The sequence below is a fragment of the Salvelinus fontinalis genome, chromosome 14 (assembly GCF_029448725.1).
Source record: "Salvelinus fontinalis isolate EN_2023a chromosome 14, ASM2944872v1, whole genome shotgun sequence".
Lineage (NCBI taxonomy): Eukaryota > Metazoa > Chordata > Actinopteri > Salmoniformes > Salmonidae > Salvelinus > Salvelinus fontinalis.
The window spans coordinates 30207255-30219848 of NC_074678.1; the positions used below are offsets into that span (position 1 = coordinate 30207255).

A 12594-nucleotide genomic window follows, 5' to 3' on the forward strand; every position below is an offset into this window, starting at 1 on the left:
TTCAACTGTGGGACCAGCTGTGTGCATTTCCAAATCATGTCCAATCAATTAAATTTACCACAGGTGGACTCCAATAAAGTTGTAGATACATCTCAAGGATGATCAATGGAAACTTCGAGTCTCATAGCCAAGGGTCTGAATACTTATGTTAAAAAGGAATTTCTGTTTTTTATTTGCAATAAATTTACTAAAATTTCTTAAAACCATTTTTCGCTTTGTCATTATGGGGTATTGTGTGTAGATTGATGAGGAACCTTTTTAATGTAATCCATTTTAGAATAAGGCTGTAACATAACACAATGTGGAGAAAGGGTCTGAATACTTTCCAAATGTACTGTATAGTGTATGAATGAGTGCATCTTGTAATTTGAGTGACTAACATGTGACTATTTGGCATTACATTCCCACTGCTGTACAATACTGCTTGTTTGTACTGGACATGTATGTATTAGACATGCACCACTGTTCCATTGGATAACAAATATATATATATATATATATATATATATATATATATATATATATATATATATATATATATATAGCAGTTCAAACAAGCAGGTCTCTGGACAAAAAGTATCTAAACAATAGTATTACATCTGGGGAATAGGTAAAAAGGCTGATTTATAAGTATTTTATATCAATTTACTGTAGTTTATACATTACCTTAATAATGTGTTCTGAAAAACACTATATTTGCACAATTCTCTTTTATTAATGCATGAGCATTTTCAGGTCCAGAGATGCTGGACCAGATAGGCAACATATTTTATAGGACACTAAATTACTAGGCAAGAAGTACCTATTGACTAGGCATACATTTCTATAGAATTGGGACCCTTACATTTTGCGACAGTGCTGAGCAATTGACTTTAGTCGTTACGACATGTGCCTTTAATTTCTGTCAGGCCAGAAATATACAACAGAGAAGTCACGGATCAAAACATGAGGGGTCATCTGTGACTTTGTTCATCGTAGACAAGTGTATAAAAAGTTATGTTGCAAGTCTTTGATAGAGGCGGATCTTAGCAATAAAACATGGTGAGTTAGAATTTATTATATCGATGCTACCGTGAAAGGATAGCTTACTGCATTGAAGTGTTTAGACAAGAGCAGAAGTGTTAGCATTTCGTTATTAAAGCTGGCTAGCCAGCCAGTTAGCTAACTAGCAACTGTAGCTAGCTGTAGCAGCATACTAGTGAAAGTGAGCAAGCTGATAGAGTGTGTTTAGCTACGACTAACAGCCATACAGTTGGTGGCTAGCTAACATTACTCACCCTAGACCTCCGAAGCATAAATTGTTAACGTTACAGCTAGAAACAAATAGCAGCATGACTGCTGCAGCGCCATCATGTGGAAACCAGTAAGGTACATAACCTACAGATCACACAGGATTTGAACACATATCTGAGATGTGACCACTGCACTAGCTGACTTTGATTATAAACATGTCTTGTAGGCTTTATATGAAAAGGTTGAGATCTTTTCCTCTACTAATGAACATCCATAATCGATTCACAGGCCAGTTCCATGGTGGCATTGGGGCTCACCCTAGCAGCAGCTGGATTTGTAGGTCAGTTTATCATTAAGGTACAGAATATGCAGAGTTGAAGAAACGATTTGATGGAATTTGTGACACTGAAATGCAGATCCTCCTTGATTCAGGTCGCTATGCCATGCAGGCCATGAAACACATGGAACCCCAAATGAAACAAGCTATGCAGAGTTTTCCCAAATCGGTAAGATTGTATGGGCTTTCACACGTGTTGGCCTCTACAAGACATAATGAATGGCATTAGTCTGACTGAACTCACATTGGTGCTGTGGTGGAACAAGTACCTAATTGTCATAATTTAGTATAAGTAAAGATAACTTAAATAAAAAATGACTCAAGTAAAAGTCACCTAATAAAACATTAGGTTTGAAATGTACTTAAGTATCAAAAGTAGAATTAAATAATTTCAAATTCCTTAATAAGCAAACCATATGGGACCATTTTCTTTTTTTAAATTTACGGATAGCCAATCTCCAACATAATTTACAAATTAAGCATTTGTGTTTAGTGAGTCTGCCAGATCAGAGGCAGAATGGATGACCAGGGTGGTTCTCTTGATAAGTTTTTGAATTGGACCATTTTCCTGTCCTGCTAAGCATTCAAAATGTAAAGAGTACTTTTATATGGAGTAAAAACTACAGTTCTTTAGGAATGTAGTAAATTGAAAGTTGTCAAAAATAAGAGCCAACAAAAACTACTTACACCACTGCATCTGTGATACAATTGTTGCAGGCTTTTGGTGGTGGATACTACAGAGGTGGATTTGATCCCAAAATGAACAAGAGAGAGGCGTCGCTCGTTCTAGGAGTCAGGTACTGTACATTTCACTGTGTGATAAGCAAATGCTTGACTTTATTGCACTAATGTATCATATTGTTGTCCCCAGTCCCACAGCTAACAAGACCAAGATCAGAGAAGCCCACAGAAAACTGATGATTCTTAATCACCCCGATAGAGGTTTGAGGAACTAGTACAATGTGTGGTCATGACATTTCTTTCCAAATAAATATTTGCTTTTATTTAGAGCCATTGAGCTTGTAAAAATTTATTGGATCACACTGTACTCTAAAAATGCACATTTTGTTCTATTGCAGGTGGATCACCATATCTTGCTGCTAAAATAAATGAAGCAAAGGATTTACTTGATGGACAACTAAAGAAATAGATCAAATAATCACATTGCACTTGGTTTTTCTTATTGTGCCCAAATAAATAATGTAAGAGATCAAACTCAGTCTTCCTCTCTACATTACTCATGTTCTCAGGACAAAGGTGGTTTTGGATCTAAATGGAAGATCGGGTTTTATTTAAGAACTACCGGCATACAAAACATATTGCACATCAAACCAGAATGAGCATAAAAAAACAGAATTGTAGTTTACCAAACCAACGTCTCTTTCAGTAGTCCAAATTGTCACCTGCAAGAAAATACGGTTTTCAGCCAGTGTTAGGAATAACAGCTTTTTAAATACTGTACACTTAATAAACCAAATAAAGCTCCTTCATGAGACCAGTTACTGCCACCATCATTCCAGCCTCTGGTGGGTGCATTCCAGCATACAGGTTCACTACTATGTGGAGTGTCATTCAGGATTTTTAAAAAAATTGACAAGAACATTAACAGACCAGTTTCCAGACTAATGTTATTCTTATGGAAAATAAATTACAATTCAGTGCAAAACTTTCTCTTCCAGACTGCATTTCCTCATATGAAGAAGTGGTTGCATATTAAAATGTAACAAAAAGCAGCTAACTCAACAAATATTAGGATAACTGGATTCTTCCTATCTTTGCCATCACTGAAAACATTTACTACAGCCAGGCAACTAACTATGTTGAATCTATTCTCAAGGCACAACATCAGATCATGTACTTGAAACATACTCTTATGTCTCGGTTCAGTGCTAAATCTCTCTGTGTTCCATGTTGAGGGAACTGAAAAGTGCAGTAGAGAATCTGGAAGTCCATGACTATCTTTGGCAAGCTTGTACAATAACTATTGTAAAAATGTATTACAATGAATGAGTTTGAGTGGATTAGGAAACCCCGTTCAGGACAGGCTGCTGGTCACCATTCCCTTGGTAAGCGACTTTGGCAACCCGTTCTGTGGAAGCCCTGCCTGGTTCGTCACCTCTTCCATTGCTGGGGCCGTTGCTTGTATTTGCTTCTGCAGATAGGCTGTGCTCCGCGATACACTCAACCTGCCCCTACAAGACACACAGGTAGAAACAGTTACAGAAGCTTGACCAAAGACATACAATTCTGGGAATTGAAAACCAGCCTGGTCTCTGAACTCACTGGCGGGGTTCCGTACATTACCATGGTTCTTTCTCTGGCCTGGGACCGACCTGTATGTAACAAGTATCTTATAGTAGTAGTGCTGATTTAGGATCAGTTTAACCTTTTAAATCACAATGAGTAATTTTATTTTATTTAACCAGGCAAGTCAGTTAAAAACAAATTCATGATGTCAAACCCTAACGACACTGGGCCAATTGTGCGCTGCCCTATGGGACTCCCAGTTAGTCGGTTGTGATACAGCCTGGAATCGAACCAGGGTCTGTAATGACGTCTATAGCACTGAGAAGCAGCGCCACTCGGGAGCCCCAAGTAAGAACCGGGGGGGTCTGATCCTAGATCCGCACTCCTATTCTGAGACGCTTGATACATACAGGCCCTGAAGTCTGATTTGTAGCATTGTTTTCCACTCACCAGTTCTTTTTTGTTATTTTTCAGTTCCTTTTGGTTAGTCTGTCTGCTTTGTGATTCAGCACGGGATATGTAATCTGCCACAGTAACTGCAAAACAAAGAATGTTAGAACCACTTTTACATTGTTAATTTATTGAACTAGAACTTAAATCGGATGTCATCATTGCTAATTAAATAAAAAACAAAAACAGACTGAATGCAGTTAAAAATAACTAAAAAGGTAGTCTTAGGAGTGCAAGTGAGAAATACAGGCAACTAGTATTACAGCAAGGAAAACTCAATGAATTTTCACAACCTTCAAACGGTTGTCAACCAGTAGCTGACATGTTAGTGAATTGGAGTGGTAACATTAAAAACAAATGGGTCTTCTTGATGACATGCCTTTCCTAAGTTTCTCCCTCAGCTCCAGATAGAGAAATTGAAGAGGCTTCCCAGAGCAAGTCGATGGTTACTGGATGAATCACTTTACTGCTAGCGAGGGAAAGTGTTAAGCACACTCAGTCATGCTGGCTTTGGTAAACAAACAAACAGGCCGTTCACCACCGGTTACCTGGTTGCCTTTCCTCTGGTGGGCGGACACTGCGTCTGCTGCTACGGTTACGCCGTTGTGGTTTATCTTTTGAGTCATCTATGTGGGGGAGAATTTGTGCAGAGCCCTCAGTGAGAGTATTGCATAAGGATAGACTTGGGATTGGTGTCCATTTGTGATTCTATCCTTTTTTGGTCTGTCACGGAGGTAATTGCCTCCCATCTTCTGTAACATGAAATTATTGTATTTTCTAATGCTTATGAGTGTTTGTTGTTGAATCCCATTGGCTCCCAGGGCTTGTTTATTTTACGAAGGGACTTACCAAGGCCATTCTCACTGAGGGAAGTGTTATCAGATTCACTCATGCCATCAATCACTGTTGTGTCCTCATCAGTTCGGCGGCGGCGGGAGCGGCGGCGACGGTTTGTGTTGAGGTTGGAGTCACTTGCATCAGTGTCGGCCGTCTGGTCTGTCTCTGTGTTGTCAAGCACACTGTATGGGTTGCCATAAGGATCCTTCAGAGCTACAGAGTAAGCAAAATGGCTTAATATTTAATACCTATAGTTTGAGGAACAATTCAAACCTTCATGTGATCATTCATGATAAACATAAGGGATAACAAATTATTTGTCTGATGTCATCAGCATGTGTATGACCCATCAATTGTGTCTGCAGCTGTACCGGTGTTGGGGGCTCCTCTCCCTGCTCCACGGCCCCTAGGCCCTCTACCCCTCCCTGGACCAGCTCTCCTCCTGCTGTCTCTCTGTGGTCGAGTCCCCCTCTCCGGTTCTTCTCCCGCCAGGGACCAGTCACTCAGCTCATCCTTCCGCTCAGAGTCAGTCTCAGAGGCATTGGATTGCTCAGAGTTTGTGCCTGAAAGTCAAACATAGCTTTTTAATACCACATGGCTGATGACTTTTCTATCACTTTCTGTTGAGCTATAGCATTATATCCCAATATCAATATTCCCCTCTCTAGACTGCCTTAACTTTCGATTGACCACCTGATAGGTGTGGAAGAGTGGCTTGTAATGGGAGAATCTACAAAATGTCTTCAGTATCATTGTAAACATGACACTCACCATAGCCGGAGGTGTAGTTGGGGCCCCTGCGTCCGCGGCCTCTGCCGGTGTAGGAGCGGCTGGTGTGCACGGCGGTAGCAGCCACACTGTCGTCTGTGGTGTAGCCCTTGTCTGCTGGGCGGCCAGATGAAGGCCTGTGGCCCATCCCAATCTGCCTCAGCTGCTCGTCTATCTGCAGTCTCTCCATACGCAGCTGCTCGACTTCCTGCAGTTGACGACAGGCAAACATGTCACGAAAAAAACTCTTCCTACAGCTTCTGTAGCTCTGACTCAAACCAATAGGAATTTGTTACTGTAGATCACTGCTTACGTTCAGGTAGGCAATGTGGTACTCCAGGAGTACCTGGACATTCCCAATATTCTCCTTAGTGCCGACAAATGTAAACGGGACCATTCCCTGTGTCAGCGCATCACAAATAAATTATGTTATTATGGGTGAAGAGTGTTTCTATGACAATATTGATCTCTTCCGTCTACTAAATGAGCTAGAAAGTAGCACAAAACTAAGGGCTTACTTCTTGACGTGGCTGTGTGCCATCCTTGTCCCCTTCAATCCTAACTCTCACCACTCCAGACTTGTCAACGATCTCCTGAATGACTTTCCCATTCTTGCCAATTACCTTGCCTGAAAAAGCCACAAAGAACTTGTGTGAACTGCCACAAAGAACACACCATCACAGATGTCTTGAATTTTATAATGATCAAATCCATCTCCATACATACCGACCAAGGTCCTGGGGATCTGAACAGAATCTTCAAGAAACTCCAGATAATTCCTTGCCTTCTTAACTGCCTCCTCATTCTTGAAGAATACAAAAGGTTGTTTTTCTTAAAAAGGTCCTGGTGGTAAATACCCGTCTATAGTTCACTCACATACACCATCCGTAGCTCACCCGCACGCACACACGCGTCCGTAGCTCACCCGCACGCACACACGCGTCTGTAGCTCACCCGCACGTAGCTCGCCCGCACGCGTCCGTAGCTCGCCCGCACGCGTCCGTAGCTCGCACGCACGCGTCCGTAGCTCGCACGCACGCGTCCGTAGCTCACCCGCACGCGTCCGTAGCTCGCTCACACGCACGCGTCCGTAGCTCGCACGCACGCACGCACACACGCGTCCGTAGCTCGCACGCACGCACGCACACACGCGTCCGTAGCTCGCACGCACGCACGCACACACGCGTCCGTAGCTCGCACGCACGCACGCACACACGCGTCCGTAGCTCGCACGCACGCACACACACACGCGTCCGTAGCTCGCACGCACGCACACACACACACACGCGTCCGTAGCTCACACGCACGCACACACGCGTCCGTAGCTCACACGCACGCACACACGCGTCCGTAGCTCACACGCACGCACACACACGTCCGTAGCTCACACGCACGCACACACGCGTCCGTAGCTCACACGCACGCACACACGCGTCCGTAGCTCACACGCACGCACGCGTCCGTAGCTCACACGCACGCACGCGTCCGTAGCTCATTTTTTACACCTTTATTTAATCTTTATTTAACTAGGCAAGTCAGTTAAGAACACATTCTTATTTTCAATGACGGCCTAGGAACGTTCTGCCTTCAGGGGCAGAACGACAGATTTTTAACCTTGTCAGCTCGGGGGATCCAATCTTGCAACCTTACAGTTAACTTCTTTGGGCTGCAGGGGCAGTATTGAGTAGCTTGGATGAAAGGTGCCCATTTCAAACGGCCTCGTATACTCAATTCTTGCTCGTACAATATGCATATTATTATTACTATTGGATAGAAAACACTCTCTAGTTTCTAAAACAGTTTGAATTATATCTGTGAGTAAAACATAACTCATTTTGCAGCAAACTTCCTGACAGGAAGTGGAAAATCTGAAATCGATGCTCTGTTCCAGGGCAACCCTATTAATTTGCTTGATATGTATTAGTATACATGCACTTCATACGCCTTCCACTAGATGTCAACAGGCAGTGAGGGAAGAAATGGAGTGTATAGCTTGATCTGAGGTCGAATAAGAGCTCTTGGCATGACGTGACACCAATTTCCTGTTTTCTGGAAGGCGCGAGAAGGAACCGGGGATTGCCTTCTGAAAAGCTGTCGTTATAGACGGCTACTATCTCCAGCTTTGATTTTATTTGATAAATGTGTCAATATCACCGTAAAGTATGTTTTTTCAATATACACTGCTCAAAAAAATAAAGGGAACACTTAAACAACACAATGTAACTCCAAGTCAATCACACTTCTGTGAAATCAAACTGTCCTCTTAGGAAGCAACACTGATTGACAATAAATTTCACATGCTGTTGTGCAAATGGAATAGACAAAAGGTGGAATTATAGGCAATTAGCAAGACACCCCCAATAAAGGAGTGATTCTGCAGGTGGTGACCACAGACCACTTCTCAGTTCCTATGCTTCCTGGCTGATGTTTTGGTCACTTTTGAATGCTGCCGGTGCTTACACTCTAGTGGTAGCATGAGACGGAGTCTACAACCCACACAAGTGGCTCAGGTAGTGCAGCTCATCCAGGATGGCACATCAATGCGAGCTGTGGCAAGAAGGTTTGCTGTGTCTGTCAGCGTAGTGTCCAGAGCATTGATTGATTGTTTTTTATAATTATATATTGCTAGCTAGCATTAAACTTATCTTATAAAAAACAATCAATCAATGACTGTCATTGCTCCAATGTGTACTTAACCATAAACATCAATACACAAGTATATATTTTTAAACCTGCATATTTAGCTAAATGAAATCCAGGTTAGCAGGCAATATTAACCAGGTGAAATTGTGTAATTTCTCTTGCGTTCATTGCACGCAGAGTCAGGGTATATGCAACAGTTTGGGCCGCCTGGCTCTTTGCGAACTAATTTGCCAGAATTTTACGTAATTATGACAGCATTGAAGGTTGTGCAATGTAACAGGAATATTTAGACTCATTGTTGCCACCCGTTAGATAAAATACGGAACGGAATAAACGTTTTGTTTTCGAGGTGATAGTTTCCGGATTAGTCAAAGGTATATGGTTTAGAGAGAAATAGTCGACGCGTTATAATTCCTGTAATAACTTGCGGCTGAATTTGAAAGGGGTTCCTTCGTTATTTTACCGTTCATGTCTTCCATAGAGAATGTCTTGATCTACTTCAAATAAGGTCTGTGTTTCGTGCAGGCTTAAACCGCCTCAACGTTTTGATACCCGTGTAAATCTTACTAGGATAAGGTAACGTTTGTCAACATATTTTCATAAATCCACTCTACAAAAATGCTCATATTTAGCCAATATTGATCAGAGTTACCATGTCCTATGGATATCTACACAGTTATAAAATTGGCACAGTGATGTAAGCCTACACGAAACACAGACCTTATTTTAAGTGAATGTAAAAATATCCTATGGAATAAATGAAGGAACCGCTTTTCAGATTTTGCTAGGTGTCATGGGAATTATGACTCGCACTTTGGGTTTTCAATTCTTACCATGCCCATTATTAAAATAGGATTTCCTGCATATAGAAATGAAAGTTTTTGGTTTCAACATTCATCACAGGTAACTTAAACTCTATTTTTATTCAAACAGTTGAGAGTATTTGTCTCCTAAGCAGACTCTTCAGTATCATTGTCACTTCAGAGCTGTGTGTGTGTATTTATGTATTATATTAAGTTAAAATAAAAGTGTTCATTGTTCATTCAGTATTGTTGCAATTGTCATTATTACAAAAATGTGTGTGTGTGTATGATATATATATGTATATTTTTTTTAAATTATAAATCGTCCGATTAATCCGTATCGGCTTTTTTGTCCTCCAATAATCGGTATCGGCGTTGAAAAATCATAATCAGTCGACCTCTACTTAGAAATGTCCTTGTTTTTGAAAGAAAAGCTAATTTTTTTGTACATTAAAATAACATCAAATTGATCAGAAATACAGTGTAGACAATGTTGTAAATTAATATTGTAGCTGGAAACGGCTGATTTTTTACTGAAATATCTACATCGGCCCATTATCAGCCACCATCACGCCTGTGTTCCAATGGCACATGGTGTTAGCTAATCCAAGTTGATCATTTTAAAAAGGATAATTGATCATTAGAAAACCCTTTTGCAATTATGTTAGCACAGCTGAAAAATGTGTTCCTGATTAAAGAAGCAATAAACTGGCCCAATTTAGACTAGTTAGGTATCTGGATCATCAGCATTTGTGGGTTTGATTACAGACTCAAAATGGCCAGAAACAAAGAACTTTCTTCTGAAACTCGTCAGTCTATTCTTGCTCTAAGAAATTAAGGCTATTCCGTGCGAGAAATTGCCAAGAAACTGAAGATCTCGTACAACGCTGTGTACTACTCCCTTCACAGAACAGTGCAAATGGTCTCTAACCAGAATAGAAAGAGGAGTGGGAGGCCCGGTGCACAACTTAGCAAGAGGACAAGTACATTAGTCTACATCTAGTTTGAGAAACAGACGCCTTAGAAGTCCTCAACTGGCAGCGTCATTAAATAGTACCCGCAAAACACCAGTCTCAACGTCAATAGTGAAGAGGCGACTCCGGGATGCTGGCCTTCTAGGCAGAGTTCCTCTGTCCAGTGTCTGTGTTCTTTTGCCCATCTTAATCTTTTATTTTTATTGGCCAGTCTGAGATATGGATTTGCCTAGAAGGCCAGCATCCCAAAGTCGCCTCTTCAATATTGACGTTGAGACTGGTGTTTTGCGGGTACTATTTAATGACGCTGCCAGTTGAGGACTTGTAAGGCGTCTGTTTCTCAAACTAGAGGGGCATTTTTCTGTATCTTTTCTTTCAAAAACAAGGACATTTCTAAGTGACTCCAAACTTTTGAACGGTAGTGTACATGTCTATAGTTCACTCATAAGGTCTTGAAGCAGCAAAAGCATTAGCACACCTCTCCGTAAATTCTGAACGTCCCGCTCCCCTCATCCAGCTCAATAGCAGTGACTCCAGGCACTTTTCTGGCTTGTTGAATGTTGCTTCCATGGCTTCCAATGGCAAGGCCCATGAGGTCCACCCTGACTGTAAACTCCTCTTGGAAACCAGACGCCAGTTGCTTTGTACTCTTGAGAGGAGATCATTTTGAGTGAAACATCTTACATTCAGAGATGCCATTCATTTGACTATTATCCAATTTAATTCTGTCATGCGCATGGATTCATGTGTTTTTATGCCAGGATGCAATAATGAAAATCGCCCTTACCTCCAGATGTTTAGTGGCCTCCTCATTTCGGGACATGAGCATGAGCTTAGTACGAATGCTCCTCAGGTGCATGTCACTGAGCAAAGACACTCGCTTAACTGTGGCTTCATTTATGGACTGCAAGGAAACAAGAATATAAATGTAAATAAATGGTCAAAACACATTAAATGAAAGGGATTGTTTTTTTATAGTTACATATTGGGATATTATTTTTGACGATATATTGTATCGTTTTGACAATATCACAATATTATTTTGGCGCTAGTTGGCTGTGCCTGCACCAAAACTCCTGTATTTTTCTTTCATAGATTGTTCTCCATCTTCTTTTTAAATAGGGACCCAATTTGTTTTCAGGACTTATTTCCATAACTGATCCAAACTAGTTCTCTCATCCCTCTGCAGCAGACATACAGTTGAAGTCGGAAGTTTACATACACTTGGGTTGGAGTCAATAAAACTCGTCAACCACTCCACAAACGTCTTGTTAACAAACTATAGTTTTGACAAGTAATTTTTCCAACAATTGTTTACAGACAGATTAATTCACTATCACAATTCCAGTGGGTCATAAGTTTAAAAAAAACTAAATTGACTGTGCCTTTAAACAGCTCGGAAAATTTCAGAAAATGTCATGGCTTTAGAAGCTTCTGATAAATGATGTCAATTAGCCTGAGTCAATTGGAGGTGTACCTGTGGATGTATTTCAAGGCCTACCTTCAAACTCAATGCCTCTTTGCTTGACATCATGGGAAAATCAAAAGAAATCAGCCAAGACCTCAGAAAAACAATTGTAGACCTCCACAAGTCTGGTTCATCCTTGGGAGCAATTTCCAAACGCCTGAAGGTACCACATTCATCTGTACAAACAATAGTACGCAAGTATAAACACCATGGGACCACGCAGACGTCATACCGCTCAGGTTGGAGACGCGTTCTGTCTCCTAGAGATGAACGTACTTTGGTGCGAAAAGTTTAAATCAATCACAGAACAACAGCAAAGGACCTTGTGAAGATGCTGGAGGAAACAGGTACAAAAGTATCTATATCCACAGTAAAACGAGTCCAATATCGACATATCGCTCAGCAAGGAAGAAGCCACTGCTCCAAAACCGCCATAAAAAGACAGACTATGGTTTGCAACTGCACATTGGAACAAAGATCTTACTTTTTGGAGAAATGTACTCTGGTCTGATGAAACAAAAATAGAACTGTTCGGCCATAATGACCATCGTTACGTTTGGAGGAAAAAGGGGGAGGCTTGCAAGCCGAAGAACACCATCCCAACCATGAAGCGTGGGGGTGCTTTGCTGCAGGAGGGACTGGTGCACTTCACAAAATAGATGGCTTCATGAGGGAGGAAAATGATACTCACTGGACCCTATGATCACTCGGCTACACATGCCTCTCCCTAATGTCAATATGCCTTGTCTATTGCTGTTTTGGTTAGTAATCTGTCTTATTTCACTGTAGAGCCTCCAGCCCTGCTTAATATGCCTTAGCTAGCCCTTATGGTCC

The 12594-nt window shown here is 41.3% G+C and overlaps 2 protein-coding genes across 5 annotated transcripts in view; one reads left to right on the top strand and one right to left on the bottom strand.

Annotated features, from left to right (window-relative positions):
• The first annotated feature begins 883 nt into the window (after window positions 1-883).
• Window positions 884-2785, top strand: dnajc19 (DnaJ (Hsp40) homolog, subfamily C, member 19). Of its 2 annotated transcripts, none has more exons than XM_055861286.1 (6): window positions 884-1041; window positions 1522-1569; window positions 1666-1739; window positions 2288-2367; window positions 2442-2512; window positions 2650-2785. In XM_055861286.1, exons 3-6 carry the CDS (start codon window positions 1677-1679, stop codon window positions 2718-2720), a joined length of 285 nt encoding a protein of 94 aa, XP_055717261.1. In that variant the 5' UTR covers window positions 884-1041; window positions 1522-1569; window positions 1666-1676; the 3' UTR covers window positions 2721-2785. The 2 variants fall into 2 exon arrangements, with proteins under 2 accessions (XP_055717261.1, XP_055717260.1); XM_055861285.1 differs by having other exon boundaries at window positions 885-1041; window positions 1522-1573.
• Window positions 2786-2828: 43 nt separating this feature from the next.
• fxr1 (FMR1 autosomal homolog 1) overlaps window positions 2829-12594 on the bottom strand; it is a 53728-nt gene continuing 43962 nt past the window's right edge. Inside the window, exons 14-24 of one of the 3 annotated variants that reach the window (XM_055861281.1) lie at window positions 11080-11196; window positions 10771-10941; window positions 6599-6677; window positions 6391-6500; window positions 6186-6272; window positions 5876-6080; window positions 5476-5667; window positions 5117-5317; window positions 4816-4893; window positions 4268-4353; window positions 2829-3762 (exon numbers count right to left, since the gene is read on the bottom strand). In XM_055861281.1, the coding sequence (XP_055717256.1) occupies window positions 3592-3762; window positions 4268-4353; window positions 4816-4893; window positions 5117-5317; window positions 5476-5667; window positions 5876-6080; window positions 6186-6272; window positions 6391-6500; window positions 6599-6677; window positions 10771-10941; window positions 11080-11196 (1497 nt within the window). In that variant the 3' untranslated portion in view covers window positions 2829-3591. Of the gene's footprint in view, window positions 3763-4267; window positions 4354-4815; window positions 4894-5116; window positions 5318-5475; window positions 5668-5875; window positions 6081-6185; window positions 6279-6390; window positions 6501-6598; window positions 6678-10770; window positions 10942-11079; window positions 11197-12594 lie in introns of all 3 variants that reach the window. The other 2 variants (XM_055861280.1, XM_055861282.1) reach the window with 2 other exon arrangements.

Coding starts and splice junctions, on each gene's coding strand:
- dnajc19 (XM_055861285.1), top strand. Junction 1,574..1,665: donor AGCAGCAGCTGGATTTGTAG/GTCAGTTTATCA, acceptor TCCTTGATTCAG/GTCGCTATGCCATGCAGGCC. Junction 2,368..2,441: donor TCGCTCGTTCTAGGAGTCAG/GTACTGTACATT, acceptor TGTTGTCCCCAG/TCCCACAGCTAACAAGACCA.